Genomic DNA, 26,848 nt, shown 5'->3' with positions numbered 1-26,848 from the left:
TGAGCCGCGACGAAGACAACGGACACTCACTCGGGACCGATAATCGCCGTCGTCCATTTAGATAAGCGAGTTGCGCCTAAAGAGAACTGCGCCCCTTTGCAGGGGCGTCGTCGGCTTGAATTCGTCGAACTCCCACGCGCGGCGATCGACGGATGTTTACAAGCCGCCGTGATTCCCGAAGATTAGGCCGATATCTCCTTATCTATCGTTCGCGCCGCGTCATATATGGCCGCGAGAATGTATGGCGCACGTTGCTGTACACGTATACATGTGTGTGGTGCACCACACACACACACACACACACACACACACACACACACACACACACACACACACGCGCGCGCGCGCGCGCGCGCGCGCATACGTATCCGTAATCCGAAGCTGCAGGAAACCGTGAGATTGCGTCTCTCGAAATCGCGAGTTAAGGATATATTTCACGGGATGAAAGACGAGAAGGGTATGAGACGCGGATGGTCCACAAGTCCGGAAAAGCTCGAAAGATCCTCTCTCGCGCGCGCGACGTCAAAATTGTACTCAAACTTATGCGGGGAAGTGGTTGATTTATTACGGTTACGCATAGAAAAATGATAAATCTAAGCGAAATATAAAGTGGATACCCGAAAGTGCGCGCATAATATTTGGGAATGGGGGCCGTTTCTAAATTATGATTGAAAAGTTAGAGTCGAAAAAAACATGCCGTAATAATCAATCGACATTTCCTTATTTATTATTTATATCCTCTAAGTTTCAATTCATTTTGAAAACGTACAAAACAAAGTCAGAAGTGAAAAGACGTATAAAAACCGAGAATGAAAATATAATGTTTCCTATAATTAATGAGATTCTTTATTTTTCTATCGTAATAAAAATGTTAAAAAAAATAAAAAAATAGACAGAGAGGAAGGTAATGTAATAAAAACTGATTAACGAGTACAGAGCCCAAGATATTGGAACGCTGCAATCTCATTGACTGTACGCAGTCATTGATCCCGTTTGATTCGGAGGTTACGAGCCATTTAAGCCTGCCTATCTTAGGCAGATCTCGGCCCCGCCGAGAATAATCAACTGCGGCGGGAGGCGGATAGCGCGCGGAGAAGGTGCGTCTATAATAATTGCCCCCGCCGGGCGTTCTCCGCTGTGCAATTCTGCGACGCGCGTTTCCGCGGCGGAATCGCCGTCGTGTATTGTATTATCGTTGCACGGGAGATGCCCGATAATAACGTGGCGAGCGCGCCGCGGCGTCCGGCTCTAATTCCTCGACTCCATTACGGCATCCATCTGGTCCACCAGTTAATTTCGACGTTGCAATCTCTGCGGAACGGGACACCGGGTACGTGAAAGACGGCAGGTAGAGAGACAGCGGGGCAAGTTTATTCGCCGAGATTGTCCGAGATTGCAGCCGGAGGGACAGTCGCGAACGGTACAAGAGACGGACAAAGCGAGAAAGAGGAAGAGATCGCGATAAAAAAAGACAGACGGAAGGAAACGATATTTCCGAAAAGGGTGGAGGGGAGGAGGGGGAAGGCGGGGAGGGGGAGTAAGAAAATTGGATGAGAGAATCTCGACAAACAATACAACGAAGCGCCGGGGATTTACGGAATGTTTTTACGGGAGCGGAAGAAGAGAGGGGAAGGGGGGGAAGAAGAAGATGGGACTTCACTCGGCGGAGAGATTTGATCGGACGCGGTGGAAAATATGATAGTGCGTAAATCCCGTCCTCTGACGTCGCCTTCCGAGGCGCTTCTGGCATCGAGATGAATTTGTATTTCGCGCAACGAAGCACCGAGATTGGAGTGTCAAGAGGGAAAATGAAACAGCAACGAAGTACAAACAAGCAGAGAGCGCAGGCACCGTGTGTGCTGACATATTTATAGACGTCTTTAATTTAATGCGTTGGCATGGACATCAATGCGAGTGGACACTCGTAATAAGTAGCTCATCATACATTTGGTAGAACCGCTATCCTAGCCCATTAATTCTCGAGTAATCAATTTGCCACTTGCCCTTGTCGCCTGTTTAATTTTGCAGGGTGTAAATTGACTCGACAGCTTCAATCATTTCAACGTTCATTTTAACGATAATTAAATATTTAAATATAAAGCTATTGATTGTAAAACGACGGGAATAATATTAATTGGAATGAAAATGAAAATAAAAAAAAAATATCATTTTTCTTCTGATTAACGAAATCATTTAATCGTTTCAGCAAATCGACTAATAGATTTGTTTCTTTATTATTGATCTTGAGAAAAATTTGAAAATGGTGAAAGGGTCACTTTTTCGCAAGAAGAGCTAGAAAAGGAACCAATAAACGCGGAACGTGGCAAAGGCAGGCTCTAAGAGGAAAGCCAACGGGGACGAGTTCTGTCGGATGAATTCTAAAAGGCGATGCCAACGGCGGGGCCATTTAAGGGTATCCTGGCCAAAGGCACCGGCGAGCTCGTCGATCTTGCGACTGGTTTCGCGAATACGTTCGTCGTGGACATTTTTCTCGTTTTTGATCTTGCGAAATCGCTACGGAAGTGGCATGCGAAATGGTTCACATAGATATGATACGGAATTTTCGAATCGTCTGCGTGGAATTTTTCATGTTCAATAAAGGTTAAGAATGATTTCTGAATATGCCAACTCGAGTATTAAACTGCCATAGAAATATTAATAATTTTTGTCTTTTAAAATTGCAAAGAGAAATTTATACTGCGTCTTACTTTAAAGATTCATTAAATTCGAAAACTTTCTATCGCACATTAAACAAATAATATTTAAAAACTATAAGAAATTTCTGTATAAAATGTATTGTATGTAAAAGTATATTCAAAATTGGTCTATAAACTAAATATTTTAGGATAGATGCACTCTATTTGCCTTTTAGATTCTCTCTTTTTTTCTTTTTGTTTCATCTTTCGACAAGAGATAGAGTGCTGTGTAACATGAGTGATTATAAGTCGGCTGTTATACTCCTTACACTCGGAGCATGCGATGCTAATACTAATTAAAAGAAAATAACTCTTACACAATGTGCGCGGTCATAAATCTCTTTCCAGGAGCACGATTATCCCATTATACAAGTCTGTAAGGCTCACATGGGAGTAACTCCTCGGGCTGCAATAATTCATTTTACGATTTCATGAAGTCGTCTGCGTCGTTCGTCCGCGACAGTCTCTCAGTTTTGTACCAGCGAACAATGGAGTCGACGCGCGCGCGGAGTTTCGTACAAGCAAATGAAAAGAATAAATTTTCACTACACAGCTTCCGCTTTCTCTTTAACCGAGTCACACTTCGCTTCCTCTAACCGACTGCTCGTTTTGCCGGCTCTCTGACCTCCGGCTCAACTCTGATTCGCAAGAAACATTCGACGCGGCATACAATTTCTCGGAAGTAAACGAAGAAAGAATAATTTCACTATCTCGTCCAAATTAATCATTGTTACTTTCGGTAAAACTGATTGTTAAATTTTTGCACCTTCACACGTAGAATAGTCTGAAAAACTCACTATTTTACCAAATATTTTCGCTTACCAACGGTCATTAATTTGCGTAACAATAAAATACCAACGTCTGAACGCGTAGACTCGGTTTCGTATCGTTTGCATGCCGCTAAAATTTCTGTCGGGTGGAAGGGTTGAGGTACGTAAAAATAAAGGAAGTAAGGGAGAGAGGGAGACAAGATTCCGCGATAAAGAGTGAGAGAATAAATCGAGCTGGCGAGTGAGCGAACGAGCGGACGTGGTCGCGAACGAGCACGAGTATGCGGTCGCAGTTTATTTCGGGACGACCGAAGAGAGAGGACTCTGTTTTCTCTCCTCACTGACCGTAGAAAGGCTCGTTATTGTTGTTGTTGTTGTTGTTGTCGCTAATGTTGGCAAGGCTCCGAGTGAAGATGAAACGAAACAATATGTGCGCGTTAAATTGCCTTTCATTGAAGAATTTCTCGCGATAACAAAATTAAACGCGAGATTATTTTCACTACATCTCATATATACAAAAAAGACGCAAAATTTCTTATTATATCTATATAGTCATAATAATTCATATTTATACTTATTATTATTAAGGATGCATTGAGGCCGACCTGGAACTTTTATAAAGTTCAATTATACCTCTCTCTCCACGACTTCCCCTCTTTTCTTTTTATTAGAGCGCAGGGAAAAGTCTATTTACCGAAATCTTTGGAACTGGTCTGAGGTAGAAAAGTAATTTAAGAAGTTTTAAAAAATCTATATCCTCAACAATTTTTCTGTGCTTATAATATATTACGATTATACGTACATACTACGATCTCTTTATCGTGACTTACATTTCTTTTTTAAATACAAAACTTCGCTTATGACTTCATACGTAAATTTAATTCTCGTGGCTTTCATTTTTTAGTATCGATTTCTCATTTCCCAACATTTAATTTTCCTTCTTTGCCATTTTTCCCACGGATCACGTTGCAACATTTGATTTACGCGTTACCATACGTAACAATAAAATATTAACGTACTCTCTCACTGTAAAATATCATCGAGAAATTTACTTGGAAATTAACGCATATACATTTCCCAACGTGAAATAACATCGTCCGCGCGGCACCCTCGGGAAACGGTCGCAAAATCTAAGCGTGCACGCTTATATACACATCCGGGGGGGAAGGAGGGAGGGAGGGAGGAGGGGGGAGGAGGGAGGCGGTCCGCGTCCGAACGAGAATACCCGGAGATCGCGGAAGCACCTGTGCGGCGAAGAAAATGCGTCCATCGGATCCTGTGCGGCGAGGAGAGGGGAGAGGCGGGCAGGGGGGAGGGGGAGAGGCCGGCTCGCACGACGAGCGAACGGACAGCACGGCGACAGCGACGAATGTGTGCGCCCGTGCCGAGACACCGCGCTTCACGGCAGACCGCGTGGCAGCTCGCGGATTTATTTATACGTCCCCGCGCGCGCGTAACAGCACACACGGGAACGCTCGTCTCGCTCGCACGGCCGCTGTGATCTCGAGTACGTATGGCCGATCCCGGGGGGAGGGGGGGGGCAAGGTGCGGCCGGGATCTCGCCCGAGAGATTTTCTCGCGTCGCGTCGCGTTTATAGACATTGATCCCGCGCGCGTGACGCGTTCAAAGACGCGATAAACGGTCAGAGAATAAATAATGAAAATAAAAGGGATGAAATTATGCGGAATAAAATGACGATTGATAGTGATCAAAGGTTTTTATTCGTTCGAATTCTTAAATTCGGCGGATTGTAATGTCTTGAATCATAATGAAAAGAAAAATCGGAGAAAAAAATAATTTCTAATGATGTACATTCAGGTCGGTGAAAGTGTCTTATCTATAATATAAAAGGAATTTATGAAAAGTGCTAATGTTACTTTCTTGATTTTTGACGTCATAAATTAGGATATCTCACATATTAACGATATTTAGAAGCATTTTGTGTAAATCGGATATACGGCATTGTGCATACCCGCACGAAACTCGTATATCTTAACGCACAATTAACTCTCTTAACGCTAATCTTACGTAAACCTAAATTTAAAGCGATTTTTAATACCACCAAACTACTACTTTGCTCGAAGCTCGTTTACTGTACCATTCGTTTTTCCGGGAAAAAAATTGAATACGAGATAACCAACACATATCCCAATCCCACAGAGGCGCGGCTCTTTAATTTGAAACCGATACTTGGCGCAAACCAAGCGAATATTTCGCACGCACATACATACATTCTCGAGATTCACGACAGTTGTATGCAACGGCGTAACAACAGTTATGCAACGACAATGTATAAGGTAGGTAATTCGGAATGTTGAGAGTGCGTTCGCGCGAACGCACGGATAGACCGCAGCTCTCGAATTTATTTATACGTACATGCGTACATGCGTACGCATGCGTACGTAATGCATTGCACGCATTCCGAAATTCACCGACATCGGCTGTTTAATTATGGCGAAAATCGCTTCCGCGTCAAAAACAAGAAAATGTTTCTGAAGAAACTAATCAACGTTCACGAAAAACTTTTTAATATCCTCGATATTTTCACCGCACAAAAATATGTGTATTCTTTTTTATTAAATTTCATTTTATTTTATTTTATTATTAAAAAGATATTATTAAATTAGATATATCCTTTTTTTTTAGATATATTATTAAGTTAATTTCGATGTGCTTTTATGATTATTTTCACAAAAACATTGAAATACTCCTTCTGCTTCATGCTTTAAAGAAAAACGTTAACCTTCTAGTAGTAAATAAATAACTATCACGCGACCCAATATCATTTGAGATTCCGTTTAAAGGACTTTTTAGTAAACACAATGCTGCTGCCGAGATTGTGTCTTGAAATAAATGGGTGACATCCGGGCGCGAGATAGCTCATTTATGAGCGCGAAAGTATTGATTGATAAAAACGATATATCTGAAAGTATGCAATATGTATCGTTCCAATATACGAAAGACGTACTTTCGAAGCTTTCGTTCAAGCTTTTAGGTAACGCTTTCTATCTGCAGATGGAAGTGCTCGACTTTTTCCAAGAATCCAAGAGGTGTCTTATGGACGACCCAGATAATAAATATCGTGAATTTATATCAGAACGGCGAAAAATGCAATATATTATGCTTAAAACCGCAATTATGCGCTCACCTATAACATGTGGCTAATTTGCGATACCGTTAGGATATGTTAGAACTCCAATGATCAGATTCTGGAGCATACGACGGAGTTTGTGTGGTACGCGCGAATACAATATGTTACACCATTCTCTGTTTCCGAAAACTTGATTTATACGTCAATATCAGTATTTTATACTTTTGCAAATATTATTTCCATTTATTTAAGTTTTCGCCTGTCGCTCATAACTTGCAATTTCTCTCGCCTCGCGAAATCAGCAAGGTATTAGAGTTCGGCGAATTACTGAAATTTCAAGTAAATATAGGGTAGAAGTTAAATTAGTTAAAGTTTCTTTGCGAGTTATCAGTAAAGTTGCCAAACAGTATAAATATTTATTTAGAACTAAAATCTTATTATAATATTACATTTTTAAATAGCAATAGATCGTTAATTTTTTATTTCTTGCTTAAACTGTATTATTTTTAAAAAGATAATTATAATCAAGATATGATTACAATTGCAATCTATCTAATTCATTTTCACCTAGTAACTTAAAAAAAAGATGATCTAAATCTCGCAATAAAAATTTTATTTTGTTGCTTCGATTTTTATTCTGCAATTTATACTAACATACATATTTTTGTACATTATTTATTAACTTCAAACTTAGTTTTATAATTTTTATTTATATTATAAATTAGTCCTCGTTATCGTGAGAGAAGAAAAAAAAAACGTGAATAATTTCTGTTGTTTTTTGTAAATAGTGGATCACTGAAACTCATACAGTACGGCTTGCAATATTTATGTTACATCTTTCTTCTCGGATTTCGCGCGATACGTCAAATATTTATACAACACTTTGCTCGAAGCGTACATGTATCTCACGTTTGCATATGCAATAAAAGAAACACAATTGGCGCATTCGTTTGTAAACCCCATGGTCGTATTTTCACGTAACATTTTTTTTCACTCGTTCGGTGCCAAAGAATAGAATTGTTTACCGGAATTCTGCTTCTACAGCGAAGTTTAAACGGCCTTTATTTATCACCTCAGCCGCTCTAATCGTCCATGCAAAGACAGTCTTTTCAAGACGATACATATAAAAACTTTTACCGTCAACCACGATTTTAATAATTGTTCCATCTAATATCACATAAATCTGCTACAGCTTTTATACAAAAACTGTTATCGTTTTTTTAAAAAAAATACATAAGAATGCAACAATAAGAATCAAAGTCAAAGTCAAAGCTTTTTATTATGTTAAATAATACATAATACGTAAAAATTTAAGCGCATCCTTAATCTTAATTTGCATCTTTTAATAGAATAATAGAGTTGAACGTTTTTATAAATATATAAATTTGTCGCGGTGAAGTTTGAACTTTGCATACGCGTAGCGGCTATCTTTCGTTCTAGAACACACTCCAGGAAATCTGATCTCTCTTCTCGCGGTGGGTTGCGCATCTATTCGTGAGATGAAACCACCGCGGTGATTTAGATCGGAGACCAAGACGAAAGGAACGTCGACGGGAGTCGCGTGCACATCGTGCGGTTAAGCGTTTTCATCGAGAACCAGGTCCACATCCACCGGTAAATCTCGGTCGTCGTCTTTGACATACATGTAATGCGCGCGCGCGCGCGCGCGTATGCGTGAGGACCGCCTTCAATTGCATTTCCGGTTTGACGCAACTGGTGACCTCGCGCCTTCAGTGGTCTTACGTTTCCGACAGCTAAAAAGCGTGACTTACTTCTAACTCGGAGATTTTTGAACGGCATTTCAATGTTATTCGTTTTCTTCAGAAGAGATACAAGAAGGAATTTAATTATTTTTTTAAACACAAATGGTTTATTCCTCAATTAAATCTTGAGATCTATTTCAACATATTTTTCTATTTTTTATGTTCCTTGATCCGATGCTCGAGAAATGTTTAATGAAATTATAATTTTATTTTAACATATATTTGCTCTTCAATATATCTTTATTTGCGATAGAATTTCTTGAATTTTCAAAAATATTTGTCGCCTCTTCTCTCTTTCTCTCTCTTGTGTATAAATTACACAAACAAAATAAAACTTTTAAAATAGAATTTTAAAATAGCTGGGTGTTTTAAAATATTTGCAACTCTATGAAATAAAATCCAATCGGTTCTCTGTTGTTCGCCGCAGGATAAAGCTACGTAATTAACACCTGTGTAACGGGATCTAAGTTTGGAGGGCAGCTGTAAACTCTCTACGTTCTGATCTCGCGGGCCATTACACGCGTTGCTCTGCCATTCCACCGGATATTCCTCGAAACAAACAACAAACAACAAACGCAAACAACGCCACCGGGGCTACTCGAGTTTCCCGCGCCCATAATAACCCGGCAAATCGCTTTGGCAACACAAGTGTGGCGTCCGTATTTTCGGCAATTATCCGCGTATCCGCGAGGCCGACGCGCGCTTCCACAGAAGCGACAGGCCCTTCGTTTTCTCCCGGCCGCCTCCGGCGCACGCATACGCGCGCGCGCGCGCGCGCACGCACGCACGTGCTCGGCCGCTCGTGTGGGAGTGTATGCGGTCGCCGTCGACCGCGGGACAGAGTTGGAGTCGGTCAGGATTCCTTCGAGAACCGCGCAGACATGTTGTCTGCGGCGGCCAGTGTGCTTGGCGACACCCTATTACGGTCTGCGCTACAAACGCCGACGACTCGTCACTTCGAAGTCAATTAAATTCGACCGGTCGGTTCAATTCTCCCATCTTTCGCGATTAGAAATCGAATTGGATAAATCGTAAAAAAAAAAAATGATTCCAGAAACAGAAAAAAATGACTACGTCATTCAATCGATTAATATCATTTTTTTAAATTTATTAATCTACAAAAAATAGAAAATATCGAATAAAAAGCGATGAGGGTCACGTGCTGTTGACAACGCGCAAGATTAAAAAAATTATACATCTTTAATACGTGAAATAAAAATAAAATACAAATTAGAGACATAGGTAATTTTTTAAATCTTGCATTGTTTTTATTTAAATTTGTAAGATCATTAGCTAATTTATTCCTATCATCTTGATGTGAACAATTAAAAATTTCTTCATAAAAGTCACATATCTCTGATGACAATTCTTTTATTATATATTAATTAACCAGAATGGACTCAATATTATATCGCCTGGCGATCGCGGAAGTATTTTGAAAGGTAATTTATGGAAATTTTGCGATTTCATTAACGAAGTACAAGCCTCGATACTTTGTAAGTATCAAGGTATTAACTGCATCTCCATGCATGAGGAGAACCATTCATTTTGCGGTACGCAGAGAACTCCCATTCATGCAGAACACGTCGCCCTCGCGCCGCGGGGAAGAATAATCGACGAAGGGGGCAGGGAACGACCGGCTGTGAAGAGGAGGTGGAGGATGAACGCGGCGGCTATTCGCGGCACATCGAAACGAGGCTCGACCGTCCTCGAGAATTCGATGTTCCACGGCGGGAAAAAGAGGCGTCGAAGAGCGAAAACGATCTATCATGTCGACTCCGGTGCAGCGCCGTGCAGCGAAACAAGCCTCGGTGAAGCTCGCAGCTATCACGAGAGAATTCTCGAAATCAGGGATTAAAGCGTAGAAATCTCTCTTACTGACGTGAACATCTAAACATGGGAGCAATTATAGAAAGTACTTTTAATCTTATTTCCTGCGCGTGATCTGACAGCATATTTGGGAATAAAAACAAAACACACATCTTTTTATTATTAAGATCATTAGCTTATATGTATTCGTGCATAACAAAGAGTAACAAAATTTAAAGTAAATGGATATCTAATAAATGTAATGAAATAATAAATAAACTATCTCTATACTAAAAATAAATAAATTATAGTAAAGAAAAACCTTATGTCAAATAATTTAAATATCTACTAGAAAAAAAAATTTCAACTTAAATAGCTGGTTTTAAATCAAAATTTCTTTTCTTGTTACGTCATGTCTTTTACTTCACTTTCGTGAAGTATTAATTATCCATTATTAACTAAAGCAAAATTAAAGGAATAATATAAAAAAGGCGAACATGTTTTGCTATTTCGAATATGTAAGTACGTGCACAACTTTATTTCCATCTAGTTTTTTTGTCCGTCTAGTTAAAAAAACTCGCACAAAGATGCAAAGAAAGTTTCACCTTCGGCAAATGGTTGTTTGCAACAGTTCCGTAAACGATATCCTTGTAAAACCGCCACCACGATTTTTCGTACAAATTCGCAGCCCCAGGGACGTTTTTTATAGTCAGCGTCGACGCCGACAACGGAACCTCTCTCCCCTGAGCCGCTGTCGCAAGAAGTCTCCAATTTAAAATGTAAATTGCGCCGGATATTTGGTGTATCGCGTCGCGCGACGCACGCTTGCGAAATGGCCGCGAAATTAAAACGTAATTTAATTCCCTCTTCGTCCTGCCTACAATCCGTCCCGTCCTCTTCTCGCTCATTCCCTCCTGCCAGCTCTCTTCATCGTTCCTTGCTCCCTCCCCCCTCTCTCTCGTCTCGCTCTCTAGCTTTACTCGCATTCGTCTCGATCTCACTCCGCTCTCGTGGAGGAAGAGCGTCTCCATTCTCTCCGTCTTTTTCTTGTAAGCGGATTTTGGAACATGGATTATCGCTTCCGTGGCGCGAAAAAAAACCACCTCTTCCACTCGAGAGGCTTCTTGTTCTCGCGAAACGCCGAGAGGTCCGGATGAGCAAAAGTGTCATTTGCTTCGCTCGAGAGAGAAAAAAAGAGTTCACATCCGCGAATATATTTCACAAATGTGTTCTTTTACGTGTGAAAGAAACGAGAAGCTTAAGAAATATTCCGCCGTGTAAATCGACGTGACCGAAAGGAAAAGATAACTGACGGATCCCCCCCGTTCAAGAAGATCCCTTGATGTAATTAGTAGTGCAAAGTGCACAAAGGCGGTAGGCAGCGGCAATACAAGCTGCTGACGAAACATCGACAGCGACCTGTTTTGTAATCTCGCGGTATCCACTTTACCGTTCTCCTCCTCCCCCACCCCGCCCTCCCGCATCACCCTCCCGTGCTCTCCTCTTTTTTCAAGAGTCGCGGTATGAAGGAGCGAGAAGGGGATGGTTCACCATCCCCCTTCGTCTTTTTTGCCAACGACCCCGTGTCCGTGCACCCGCAGCGGACGCTACGTGCACTTCTGGCGAGCACTCGCGGACGGCCATCACCATAGCGACCGCTTAATTGGAGAAGGATCCCCGTAATAAAATCGTCGAGTGCCCCCCGCGCCGCGGTGTGGAACAAATTCGCATAACTTCCTGCAAGGAGAAGCGCGACGAATGTCAGAGATCAGGAGAGGGCGGCGAAGGCAACAGGGCCCACCCACGCTTCTTCATCTCTCCTCCGGATCATCTGATCATCGTGCAAAACGGGGAGAAGCTTTTGCTTTTTGTTAAAGTGATCAGCTAATCTCGCTCCTATAAGAGCGAGATTATAATTCGGAAAAATTGCGTATATTTGTATTTAATATATGTATGATATGTCGGGTTAGAATATATTTCATGCAGTAAAGTAAAACGTTATACATTTTTTTAATTCATTGATGCATCTTTCATTGCAACAGATAAATAAAATTTATTTAACTACATTTACCTAATTCTTAAAAGTCAAAAATAGAAATATACAATATTTCAATTGTTCTCGTCATTGGGATGCGATATGAGGTTCCGAAAACGCGTCGCACTTGACCCTCGTAAATCCGACATTGTCATATCGCATCATCGTGTCCCTTAATTCGCGGCCGAATAAGAGGCATAAGAGGAGCGATAAATTCCCGTAATCGCCCTTTACATGGGCCTCACGTGACATTCCACGGATATATCTGCCCATATCGCTCCCCGACCGCAAAGGCAACCGTGACGCAAATAACGTCCTAAAACGCGCTGTAAAACCCCGCGCGTACAATATACGCGCACCCGAGGGGGGGGGGAGGGGGAGGGGGCACCTGACATCGCAAAAAATCTGCCGTAAAATCGCCATCGAGGTCGGCTTAATGTCGTAGATGTCCGAGGGCTTTCGCGCGGGAGAAACGCGGAGGGAGGAAAGGAGAAGGAGAGAAAGAGAGACGGGGAGAAAAGCGCACGCCGGGCCCCCCCCCCCCTCCCCACACCCGTCGCGCCGTGCCGCGCGTGTAACTGCACGAGTCGCATAAACGTGCCCCCGAGAACATAACTCATTGCGGTAAACGGGCGCCGCGGCACGCCGCGTCAAATTAACGCCGCGCCTCGAGAGCGAGCCTTATACGTTACGGAGAGAAACCGGCCGGCAACGTCCCTAAACCACTCGCATCCCCGTCTGTATTAAGTTAACATCGTCCGCATCGTCGAGGAAAATTATGATTATCGCAAAATTTAGTGCCGTTTTGTGCGTTAATTAATCGCTCCATTAGCCGCCGCGTGTAAGTTGGCTCCTGATATTCATAATTCACAATCGAACGAAGCTTGATTAAAGTATCGCATATGTATGAACTCGTATGCGTGCTGAGGAACACATAATCGAAGTATCAGAGAACTAAATATTTCCAGAAAATTATCTCATTGGAGTTTTTAACTGTAGTTTTTTTAAAATTTCAGTGAAATAAGTCTATCTCCGATCCTTTCGCCCATAGATTTGATTCGCTTATCAAAAGTAATATTTTCTATTCTCTTGTAAATTCATTTATTAAATCGCTTATTAAAAATAAGAAAAACACTCAGTAAATTCAGTACATTTCCTAAAGTATGTTAATATTAAGTAGATTACATTAAAATTATTCGAATGAGCAATAAAGGCAATACGATTAATTCTGTTTCAACGACTTGAAATAAAAATTGAATAATTTATCTTGAATGATCAATGTTAAAAAGCCAGAAAAAGTTGTTGATATAATGAAAATTGGATTTGTCATAAGGTACAAATTACATAGTAACTATGCGGAATTGTTGGAATAACGATCAATGTAATGAAGTGCGTTATGGGATATAGAAACGCGTGCAGTCATAAAAGTACATTTTATTAACGCTATTCGTAGCCGTTATAAAAGTGTTACAATCTCACGGAGGTGTAATCATATTTCGTAATTACGACATGAGCACGTAGTTCTGTTTCTAGAACTTAACGAGATATTACTCATTCTAATATAGATTTTCCTTTGTTTTGTAACATCGACTGATAAACGATCATCTTAAACTTCTTAAGTGGAAGAACGTCGCTCGTATTTTTTATTATCTTAATTAGATTATTTAGAAGATAATTATTACGCGTTAATCGCTCCTGATTAATGGTCTTATCTTCAATTATCTTCATTCCACTGCCAATTACACCCACTCGCGAAATTACTCCCGTTATAGTTTCGAGTACATAGCAAAAAAGTTTTGAACTGGACATTATTGTCATTTTGTTTCTAACTTTATAATTACAATTTTCTTTACAAAAGAACTTTATACATCAACATGGTTTAAATTGTTTTTATTTAAAAATGTTTTAAAATACATAGAGAAAGATACATATACAGAATATATACAGAAAGTCAATCTTTCTTGAATAATTTCAAATAATTATTCATCTTTTTTTCTGAAATTATTACTGGTTATATAAAAAGAGATGGACATCTTGTCTACCATTCCGATTATTGTGAATTGAGAAAGCGATTGGATTATCAGTATTTTGTATCGAAAATATGAAGCGACCGTTCACGAAGTATGCGCCACATTGCGCAATTTTGTCCGGAGAGAAACTGCCCGGTTTCGCGGCACGTATTAATTAATAGGTGGCGTCGTTTTTCTCTTTCGATATAACACGAAACGAGTCAATCGAAGATAATCGATATCCGGGGAGTGAAAGGGGGAGGGAACCTATCGAGCCCCGATTCCGAGCCCGATTTGGCGCTCGATCGCGCACAGTTTCTCTGGTGTCTGAAATTAATTAACTGCGATAATTAATGGCGACATTTCTTCGAACGTAACGCGGCGTAACGGGGAAAGGTTTTTTTTTTTTTATTTATCACGCGGTTGACGTTTCACACGCACGTACACACGCATACGTACACAACGGCGATACAGAGGGGAAACAGAAAATGTTTTGCGCGCGATAATCCGGGCAGACGTCTGCAAGGGAGATGCAAATACTTCTGACAGGGGATGAATTAAAATTACGGGTTCGAAAAACAAGGGCTGGCAATATAATTGTTTTATCTGATAGATATTAATTTTAGCGTTCCCAAAAGAATCGCAAATAACATTAAGAGAATTACGCTACGTTGCAAACAAATGAAATAATGAAAAGTATCTCTTTACAAAAATTAGCCGTGTGTGGTTAAAATGAAAATTTAATTACTGAAATATATTAACCGACATAACATTCGAATATCTCATTCCGAGATAAAATGAATTCGCTTGAAATAAACAGCTTGAACCGAGCTTAATAATGCCAATTCCTCAAGCTAAATAATATATATCTTCACGTGCGCAAACAGCGTACGTTGATTAACTTGACTTTTATTTAATATCGATTAATTAATCAGGCGCAAATCTCACGTTTTCCGATTTGCGTGAAATTAATGTAGATATAACATCGATATGTACAGATATGCTCTACGGAATCTTCTTCGCGGGAATTTTCTTCGCTAAAAAAATAAAGTCCACTCGCGATACCATATTTGACTCGGACAAAGTTACGGATATTTTTTTTACGATATCCGATTTCCACGTCCCTTCGCGGCGGGAAAATTGGCCGACGATTATCTACACGCGTGAAAGCGCAATGTCGAAGTGGGACGAGAGAAATGTACGACGAAGGAGAATCGGTTCGACGCGGGAATTCCGCGTGCGGGACAATCTGCTCACGGATGACTGATCGCGTCGAAACGCGCAGCCGAAACCGTTCGATACGTCGAACTCGTCGTCGACTCGATCGATCGTTACGGTGACCATACGTCCTTTATTCTATGGACAAAACTGAGCTTTGAAAAAATAAACCAAATCAATGGACAGTCCTTTATTTCAGACAGCTATCCTTTAAATTCACTTATTTTTTCAAAATTCAATTTTTACTTGTCTTTTATTTGTCCTTTATTTAAAAAATGTTTTCTAATTTTAAAGAGTTTCAAAAACATAAGTAGTACTAATGAGAGAATTTTCAAAATAAAATGTAAATATAATATAAAATATAAATATATGTAAATGTGTTGTTTTGTGTTTAATTATACTTTTAATTTTTAATTTTTTTTAATTAAAACTAATCAGATTAGACTAGTCTGTTTTTATGTTTCATTATATGTTTTGAATCTACAAATTTAAATCCAAAGTTTCTCGAATAGTCGAATCAATTTCAAACTATCAGAAAACTACACATTTTTTATTTGGTGTGCTATACAAGAAAATTTCATAATATGCAGATTCCTGATAGTCACAAGTTGGTTTGGAAATATGTAGAAATAAAGCTCTAAAATTTTCAAATTTGTCCTTTATTTTCTCGAAAAAAATATGGTTATCGTATCAATCGTACGAAAGTAGCGTATCATTTCGTACGATCGTAATATCATTTGATCGAACCATTTCGCATTTCACATTCGCACGACATTTGTCACATAATTAATTATCTTGACTTCGTGTTTTCTAATCGGAGTTATGTTATCGTTGAATCGATACAATTCGCCATCTCCCCATTTCCCCACGATTCCCCATTGCGGAAAACATTGCGTCAACTCAACACAGAGAGTGGTTAGCTACGGTTCGCTGCGAATCAATTATTTAATTAATTCAAATCGAAAACAAATCAAATATATCAAACGTTTACGTTTAATCAGTGCTCTAATTTTCTCTTATTTACTCTCGGGAAGCGAACTTTAAGATATAAACGTCTGACTTTGCGTGAGGGTAATATTTTTTATTTTATCACTTTTTTTTTTAATGAATGGTTCGCGTTTCAAAACGTGATTTAACAAATATATAATAATATATTAACGTCAGCGTTAAATTATGTTTCGCGTTGTGGAATTAATATTTGTCGAATTAATATTTTTCTCTTCGATGATTTATTATAACTGATTTGACTGATTTATTATAACTTATTTGTTATATTAACTCTTTGTAGAATTTATAGAAGAAAGTGAGAAGTGTAACATTTACAATTAAATATTGTATCATTATTCCGAAATCAGACGAGCGAGAAATTCTCTCATACTTATCAAAGGATCCCATTAAAATCTTGAATGCAAAATTAAAATCCAGCCTCAGTGTAAAAAGAATCGGATGCGGAGCTCGGTGATAACGACGAGAACCGCAACTCTCTCGGGTGCTCAAAGGCACCATCCATTTATCGCTCTTTCTCTCTCTCTCTCTCTCTCTCTCTCTCTCTCTCTCTCTCTCTCTCTCTCCTGCCTGCGTCAAGCATCGTGTCTCTTGAAAATAAACAAGGGCGCTCTCCTTCGCGATCGCCGATCCAATTAAATCCGATTACATTTTTCGTCGCGGCGCAATCCCCCTCCTCCCCACCCCCTCCCTCGTGCCACGCGAGAATCCAGATCGCGGAACGCGCGAAACACTAGCGTAGCGTCCTTTATCGATTCGAAACGATTTTAGAGGGTGGTTTTACCCTCCGACGTTTTTGATTTCGGCTACGCGGCCTCCGCGATACCGGGACTCCGGGGCAACGCTTCGCCGCTTCGAATTAAGGGGTGAATCCCGAGAGTACGGCCTAACCCCGGGATCATTCCGAGGAGAAACAGCACAGGATGCGAGGGGCGGGGAGGGAAAGGGAGAAAGGGATACCGGAGGGGACGGAATAGGCAAGAAGAGACGGCGGCATCGAGCGAGTCTCTTCTCGGTGTTTATTTTTTACTTCTCGAGAGAGCCATACGCGCGCCGGATGCGCACCCCACGGACCCCCGAGCCCAAATTCAATAAATATGGCCCAGCCGAATAACCGGCGTTGGATACGCTCGGCGTATGCCTGGAGAGACTTATTGGTGATACGAGATTATTGCCGTAGCCCTGAAATCCGCGACGAATCGGGAAGAGCAACATTCGCGCAGCATGGGCAAAAAAAAAATGCGAGCTGATGTATCTACATACATACTGGCTAACAAGGGCTGTTGAAATACAACGGGCTTTGCGATACAAAGAGAAACGCGTGACGACATATTTATCAAATGCGTAAAAAAATAATGAAATTGTAAAGCTTCACCTGTCTCATTGAAAATCTGCTATATCCTGCTCGAAAGGTCTCATTTTGCAGCGTGCAAAATAATATTCGATTAAACTTTCTCTTTGGAAAGAATTGATTGCAAATTCTACCTCATAAGGCTCATAAAGAAAAGATATTCTCTGGATCATTTTACATTTCGACGGCATGGATTTTGAAGCGTCGTTATCAGTAAAAGATTAACGAGAGAGAAAACTCAGACCTTAATATCTTGCGTAATCGGTAAAGTGTCGAATAAAATGAGCATTTGTTTTATGGAAAGTATCGCCTGTACATTAAAGAAATTTTAATTATGCCGCGCGCGATCGTAAAATTAGAAGGACAACATCGGGATAACGTGGGGCAGAGAGATTACTTTTCACGGAACGAAATTACGTAAAAATGACGACGCGCGAAACACGATAAAAATGGAGCGAGGCTATCGGCAAAACATTAGTTACCATGATATTGCAATCGTAAAGTGATAGATACCAGTTTAATATGCATGGCAATCTCCCCGTTGTAACGGTCAAAAGTAATATATGTTGCCCGGAAGTTACAACGGATTAGCCTATTCCAACCGAGTGCATCTCCGTCCATTTAATTCTGTATTCGTAAACATAATATTCGGATATATTTGATCTACTGCAAACATGGCGACTCCAATAGGAATATTGGATCAGCTAACGTTCCTCTACGTTTCATATATCGAATTAGTCTTAATATTAAACTTTATGCGAAAGGGAGCAAACGATAAATGTAATAATATCTTAAATAAATTATTGTATAATATCTATCTATGGGAATTTGAATCATATGTTGTACGTTTCATTTTTATATATAAGCGCTTACGTTCAATTTAAAATTGTATTAATTTAATTAACTTGATTTAAATTAAATATCTTTTTCTAAATTCAACAACAAAATTGCAAACTTTTTAAAATTTTTGTCATCAGAATAACATCGCGGTATAACACGATGAATTTTGATGAAACAATATCTAATGTGTACAGTGGTATAATTGGATACATATCGCGTTAATGTACTGCGTGTCCTAATTCCCATAACAATAATATTACAGTCAATTCACTCACGCAATTGCGTAACAGGAGGGACATTGGCATACCTACCAATCATTTCAAAATGTTGTAACATTCGCTTTCATTGCGGGATATATATATACACACGGGATACACACACACACACACACACACGCGCGCGCGCGCGCGCGCGCGTGTGTGTGTGTGTGTGTGTGTGTGTGTGTTTGTTTGATACACATAATTCTCTCTCTCTTCCTCTCTCGTAATTGTCATACTCGTAATTACTGAAACCCACGAAACTTAACTCATATTCCTCGAAAATGCATCTGCATGTATGTACAAATCTGGATTCCGTCTTGGGATCAAATTGCAGTTATACATCGTGCGATTGGAATAATCGTTAGTATTCGAGCGCGCCTAATTTGAGATTTATTATTCGACAAGAAACTAATTAGTAAAATAATTATCGATTAGTAAAATAATTTGTTAGAATTAAATATATTAAATATTAACTTTTTTGTTTAGAAAAAAGATCATCTTGTGAATATATTTTTTTGTGCTTCAAGTTAATTCTAAACTTGTTAATTCTAAATTTGTATAATCAAAATTCGAATTAAAATATAGATTAGGCAGAGATATCCAAGATATATAAATTTAAAAACTAAAAATAATATTGTGTCTAATGTCCGATTAATATTTTAATTTTTTAACTGTTCAATTTAGGACACTGTTATGAGTTACATATATTTTATCCGGATTATAAATATATACAAAAAGTATAATACATTGCAGCACGTCTACGTCGAATGCATGAAAATTTTACATGAAAAAGGAAGAGTAAGAAGATAAGCATAATAATATTTCGGGACGAATACCGCGACGATGAATACTCATTAAACCTTGTCATAAACACAACATACGCAACTAATTCAAATGCTAATTTTTTGCCCGTCCAATTATCGCCACCTAAATTGAATCCGCACGCATGACATGTGCGAGCGTTCATGTGTAAATTTATTATTATTAATTCGGATATATATATATATCGAGCGTACGTCGCGCACGAACCTTTGCACTCGTTGGCGTCTCTGGCGGTGGCCCTGGCCCAGGGTCGGTCGAAGTGGAAGGGCCGACATCGCTCGCAGTCTCTGCCAGCAGTGTTGTGCCTGCACTCGCAGACGACCTCGCCGTCCTTGCCGGGGATGCAGCGCGCCGCGTGTCCGTTGCACTTGCACCTGCCGCCCACGGCGAAGTCCGAGACCGCGTAGTGATGGGCCATGGTGGCGGTCGCCGGGCCCAAGCCGTTCATCGCCACGCTGGCGAGCGTGGTCGTGGTCGAGGAAACGGTGACCGGCACGAAGCCCATGTCCCGGACCGCGGGATCGATCGCGTCGTTCGACTGCATCTCCTGGGGCGCGATCACCTGATGGACCGACGGTAACGCCGTCACCAGCGGATCCTGCACGTGCAGGATCGTGTTCTTCATGCTCTTGAGCCGCTCCTCGCGCTCCCGTTCCCGCTTGGTCAGCTCTTCCAGCCCGATCGCCGCCACGTGATGCTCCTCGCCGTTGAGCGACGACACCTGGTCCGGATTCGACGGCTGCTGCATGTGCAGCCGATTGAACACCACCCGAATGTCGGTGGCGGTCACCCAGTCCTGCAGCACCGGCGAGTTGTCAAAGTCCGCGGCTGACGGTCGACCCTCTAGGGTGCTGAAGGCGATCCTACCGACCGGACCGAGACCGTCCCCGCCGGTGTAACGGTGACTATCGGTGCACCGAGCCTCCTGCTCGTTCGACTTGGTGATGGTCGCGCGATTCGGCCTGCCGTAAACCCGACGACATTGGGACGAGTAGAACTGAAACGGTTGCCAGGTCTTGCCGTAATCCATGGACTTGTAGATCGCGATGGAATCCGGCTTGGCGGCGCGCGGGCAAAACTGCAGACTGACGTACGTCAGCTCGTACTTCTTGCCAAGCGAGAGGGTCAGGGTGACATTGTCGGGCGGCGCCGAGAAGCTCTGCGAGCTGACGAGCGGCTCGCTGCGCCAGCAGGTGACGTTGTTCGGGTTGTTGAGGTCGGTCAGATAGCTAGCGGGGAAGCGTCGTCGGGGTGTGCTGTCGTCGCACACGTGACAGTGGCCGATGCCGGTGGTGCCGCCGGGCTCGTCGGTGACGTCGCAGTAGCGGGTAGGTCCGCCGGTGCCGCACGTGGACGACGCCTCCACGGTCGCGCCGAAGGCCGCGTTCACAAAGTCGGGGATGCAGCGGCGCGGCCGGTCCTCGTCGTAGCACGGGTCGCTCGGGTTCTGCTGGCTGGAGAACATCTTAGCGTAGATCTCGCCGCGGGCCTGCTGCAGGAGCAGCAGTTGACCGGTCAGGATCGTCGTCAGGACGACCCAGGGCCGAAAAATTCGGCGCGAGCTCCGTTTCTCCGTCATGCTGCGCTGCTGCTGGCGAACGCCGCTCCGCGTTCCTCGTCCTGTCGCCTTTTCCCTCGGAGATGCGCTACGATGTCGCGTTAATTGCTCCGATGCGATGCTGACGACCAGGAGATTCCTTTTTCACCTCTTCTCGTTCCTCCTATCTTTACTTTCCCCTCTGCCGAAAGGGGGATTAAGGGTTCGCGATCGGTCCTAGACCCCACTTCGCGTCATGTTGAAATCGGAGCACAGTTAAAACTTCCGTCGTTCCGTCTCTCTGAATACGTCTCTGTCAATTCACACCCGCTCACATGATATTGGCACTGGCCAAGAAACTTGCAGCTACGATGACTTTATAATTATATACGTTTAAACGTTTCGCGAAAAAGATACACCCTCGCACTCTTCCACACCAAAACTGGACTGCTGTCCGTGGTGCCGTCTGACTCACTATTTCAAAAGTTTTCTTTTTCTTTTTCCCCCCCCTCTCTCACTCAAACAAAGTCACGAATTTCACCCTCGCTTCGAGAACGATCTTCGAGAACGCGTCTCGTTCCGATCGGCGAGACGAATCGACGAACGAATTCCGTGGCACGAAAAGTGAAGGAAGGAAACGAAGGTTGCAGATCGGAAACCGACTTGCCGAAACCGACGATAAAACAACCCTACCCCAACAGCGGCTCGCCGCTAACTGAAGCGCCGTCCTCGCACGATGCGCATCCGAACTGCCGCGAGTCCCTCTCCGGTCTCGGGCCCTCCGCACCCCGCAGCCCCCGATGCGTGCTACCCCCCTTGATCCCCCTTCTTCCATCTCTGTCCGACCAACGACGCGTCACTCTCACTCGCACGCTTGCGAGAGATCGCGCGGGCCAATCGGACGAGACGTTGGCCCCTACCTCCAACGCAAGACTGGTCCATGGATCGTAGATCCAGCGCGTAGGGATGCTGTTATCATGGACCAGAAACGATGGACTGGACCCGAGGGTGCTTCTTCCCTCGAGGGATAGGACGGGATAGCCGCGTGATTTTTCTCGTTTCCTTTATTCCATTCGCATTTCGGCGGCTTCAAACGTTAACCTGTTGGTTCGTTTGCGTTTGGGCTTTCCTTGCTCTTGGATTGTTCTAATTGAGAACGAAGATGTCACGGCTGTGACGTGATGACGTAATGAATCGCGACGTTACAAGACATTCGGACAATTTATGATATTTACATAAAATTTACATAAAATTTGTAACAAGCCTTTCACACTGAGAAACAGTCCTAGAAAAGACCATTGCAGCAAGAATGTTTATTTATTAAGAGAATGTTTTATTTATTTAACGATTTATTTAACTAAATACGGACTTCTTCGAATAGGCTGCATTTAAAAGGAAGAAATATGTATGGACATAATGAAAAAGCTATTTTCTTTTATTTTTGTTCTTTTATCTTTAAATATCTTATTTCTTTATTTATTAATATCTTATTTCTTCTCTATTTTAAATATCTTTTATTTTTAAATATCTCATTTCTTATCCAGTGTTTTATATAATTTGTTTTTCACGATTGAAAATCTTCACATATTTTAAAGTCACATCTATGAGGTATTAATATAATGTTAATTTTCTTTACTATCTTTGCTAGTACGCAGTGCACGTCCATGTTAGCTTGTCTATGCTATTGTATAGTGCATAGCGTGTACATTAATTTGTCTTTGCCCTTTCCGCCGTCTCTATATACTCAAGCATAATATTGTTCGATGTAATGTGATTTCCATTTACATCGCAACCTACCACTGAATGTCGTCTCCATTGATTAATTTGTGTAATGCCTTGATTAACCGACTCTAGTTAACAATTTCGTCCTGTCTTTCTAAATTATAATCCCTAATAAAAGTTGTAAGATATAAGGTGCTAAAGCACAGAATCTCGTTACCGCAGTAAGGATACATCATCGCACAACATTGTAATGTATAATATCATAAAGATGCAAATATGTTATGACAACTACTGAATAATTAATGCAAATAACAGAGTGAATAATGAATCAGCAGATACATATTCAATTAGAAATATGTATATCCCGAACGTCAGGAAACATTCGATGGGCAAAAATAACGTCCTCTGAAAAAACATAATTAGGCATTGTCTCTTTTCTCCTATAATTAAGATTTCCAACATACAAAATACTGTGTGATATATTGATTTTAATTTAAGCTTATTTTAAAATTTTTAAAATAATCGGGAGGGCTCTATTTACATTTCTAAAACTTAAAATCAAAAGTCTTCCTCTTTTGCAATCGCTTATAAAGTTGAATTATTAAGTTGCAACGTACCTTGAAAAGTATTACTTCAGTTCTCGATTATCCAATCGTCATTCTGTTCAAGGAATACGTTATCTCGTATTGTTAATTAAGGCAGACGCAAGTGGTATCGATGAAGCAATCGAACGTTGCTCGTCAATGGGACATGTTCATTCAGGGAGTCGGTTGCCGCGAGCGGATCGTAAAGAATCTTCTCTGCCTCTCCGCTGCGCGAGGAGGGTCTTCGAGGAATTTGTCCGCGGATTATTTCACGACGATCCCCGCAGGCGAGAGGGTTCCTCTTCCGTCGATTTCGTCGAGAGAGGACCCGGTCCGCCTGCGTGCAAGGCTTATAGAGCGAGTTTTCTGCCGCTCCATTGGTCGGCGCTCCATCGAAGAAAAAAAAGAGAGGAAGAGAGAGAGAGAGAGAGAGAGAAAAAAGCAGACGAAGATCAGCGGGAGAGAGCCAAGGAAGGAAGGAAGAGGAAAGTCGACAAGAAGGGACGGGGAGAGGAGGGCAACGTCTGTTGCCGTCACGCAAACTCCTCCTGTTGGACCGCAACGTGGAAAGGCCTCGTTGGCTCGTCCGACTTGACAGCTCGAAATCTGGTATTGGATATGATAAATATAGGTCCTGGAGAATTAAGTCAGAGCCGCGGATCTCTCTCCGCGGCGAGCGTGAATCAGGTCGATCCAAAGTACACGTTGTGTGGTTTTTTCTCCCTGTGATTCACGCAGTTTCGGAGCAGCTCTCTTTTTTATTAAGGGGCGAGCCTAGAATCGGAGCGATAACTATGTCTTCAGCACCTTCACGACTGTTCGTGTATTTTTTAAAGTAGTACTTTTGCTTCGCTAAGAAAGATCAGACCTACGCTAGAATCAGACCGTTAATTATTTTGTATTATTATGTATCTGCTTGTTTGCAAATTATTTTGTGCAATCGGGTAATTTTATTTTATGACGGTCATTTTAAATTATTAACACGAGCTTTCCTAACTTACATATCAAAATCTTTTTATTTACTCTTATAAGCAATGATAAAAGAAATGATAAAAAAATAATACGGAACATTTATTAGTTCAGTTTATTGATATAAATTTTATTTTAATAGAATCTTGATTTACGAAAGTGACAATGTCACGTCGAATCATTTCTTAATGCGAAATCTTACTCGAAAAAGAATAGTGCTTCGATTTTCCACGTTGACTGATCGAGTCAAACGTATATCTAAATTTATATAAGCGCTAAATAGCGCGTTTCTGTGAAAGTGTGAGCTATAAAGTGCCTATTACAAAAGCGTTGGTACGATATACTCGTCCGAGAGATGAAAGGCGTGTGAAAACGAAGGGCCGGCATTTAACGGCGCCCTGCAGTCTAACAGAAGGCGTTTACGTACCAAAAAAACCGTCCTCCGACAGGCAAAATATCCAAACGCTCCGTACCAGAAGCAGGCGCACAAGAAACATAATTATGGCGTTCGACGCAGGTGGTGGCTGGAATGCTTTTCACAGGACGCGTCTACCTCGTCGCGTTAAAACGTGCTCTTCTTTCGGCGGCCTTTCGCCTCTGCGCATTCAACGTCGAAAATCAGCGGAAGATTATTTAGAACGTACGTGAGAGAGCATCCTCGCACGCAAAGGGATATTTTGCGTGCTGAAATAATAACGCTTAACAATATAACGTCCGAAAAAAATTCATTTGAATTTCCATTCTTATTTTCGACACTTACACAATGCTTGGAAATTTCCTCGAATATCTTTCTTTTTTTGTCATTTACATAATCATGAAAAAGATATTGCCAAGATTGCATACTACTTTTCACAAATACTTAGCATCTTCGTCTATAAACATGTGATATTTCTGTTGAGCGGACTACGCATTTTTCTCGATAGATGTAGATGCTAGAAACTGGACTAAAACTAGTAACATTCATGCGGAGAGATATTAATAATTTTTCAATTGAAAACCCGGTTTCGACTCGGCTTGTACTTTACGAGTATTCGTACATTCTTATGCGTTATGCGGAAGAATACCAGGAAACGCGAAGCGTTATTTACGCTTGTTTCTCTATGTTCATAATGATATTTATAGCGACTATAGCACCGCGTATATGAAGACGCTGCAACACGCTACAAAATTACACGTATAGATTACAATTTTTACACGAGTCGATTTTGCGCCGGTCGTGCAAATCACGCGGTATAAACGCGCGCGTAAAACCCCGCGCAATATTTTTCGCTCTAATCGCTCGTGTCGTTGAGCAACATATATGTAAATCGTAGGTTTATACGCAGCCGATCCGAAAATAGCGATATCAACGTCACGTTTCGCGGATCTTGTAAAAATGGCGAATACTGTTTTCGGCTCACGATACGATCTCTCGATCAATTATTCACGCACCTCGGGCTAATGGGCTAACTAATTTTCGCGAAGCCAAAGTTATCGTCAATTATTTATTAATCGCACGGTAAGTCTACAATTCTTAGAGTACATGTCACCCTATATAAGTTGACTTCGAATATTCTATATTCCAACTTTAATAGACTTTTCAACGAATGAATTTCTCGTTTTTGAATGAATCGTAGCAGATACAAATTTTACAAATTATCATTCTATCACTTTATATTATCTTCATTTTCTGCTATAAATATGAAGTTGTTCTAGCAAACTAATAAGAATATGCATATTAATAAATATAATCGAGTTTGTATCCTTCTTGAAATTGTATATATATATATATATATATATATATATATATATATATCACAATCGAGCACGTCATCGAAGAAGATACCAATCGCAAATTTCATAATCAATAATTTCATAATAAATCATAATAAATAATTTCATATATATAATTATATATTATATATAATTTCATAATAAATCATAATTAATAATTTCATATATATATATCTTCCACCGAAGCTCGGGGCGAATAAGCGAGAACAGCGAGCGAACGCGCCGCGCGGCCACTACTGGCGATGGACAGCATCCATTAATCGAATTAATATAATCTGGAAGAGCGGTTGGATGGGCACGAAGCGACCGTGATGACGTTCGCAGCTGCGGGCTTTTCGGCTTAGGCCTCTCGCCTTCGCGCGGATTAAAACTTGAAAACCGTCATCGTCGCCGCCGCTGACCGCGATCGCAGTGTCCTCTCGTCCTCTCCTCCCTGCGAGTGAGAAAAAGAAAGATCAGGATACTCTTTCTTCCATGCTCCTTCCGTTTGTACGGACCGACTCTTTCATGCTACTTCCGTCGCGCGGAAATCGTGTGCCGGTCGACTGTGGATAACGGTTAGTCCCCTTTAAAAAAGCTCTGTTATCAGTTTT

General features: G+C 41.3%; 1 protein-coding gene across 1 annotated transcript in view; it reads right to left on the bottom strand.

Moving 5' to 3' along the window:
• LOC105425678 (netrin-1) overlaps positions 1-21,965 on the bottom strand; it is a 192,782-nt gene extending 170,817 nt beyond the window's left edge. Inside the window, exon 1 of the mRNA XM_089077233.1 lies at positions 19,878-21,965. Coding sequence (XP_088933359.1) covers positions 19,878-21,249 — 1,372 coding nt within the window. The 5' untranslated portion in view covers positions 21,250-21,965. The remainder of the gene's footprint in view (positions 1-19,877) is intronic.
• Between the last annotated feature and the right edge of the window lie 4,883 nt (positions 21,966-26,848).

This window comes from Pogonomyrmex barbatus, unplaced genomic scaffold (assembly GCF_055798465.1).
Source record: "Pogonomyrmex barbatus isolate J1 unplaced genomic scaffold, ASM5579846v1 scaffold2, whole genome shotgun sequence".
Taxonomy (NCBI): Eukaryota; Metazoa; Arthropoda; class Insecta; order Hymenoptera; family Formicidae; genus Pogonomyrmex; species Pogonomyrmex barbatus.
This window is presented reverse-complemented; position numbering and strand designations above follow the sequence as displayed.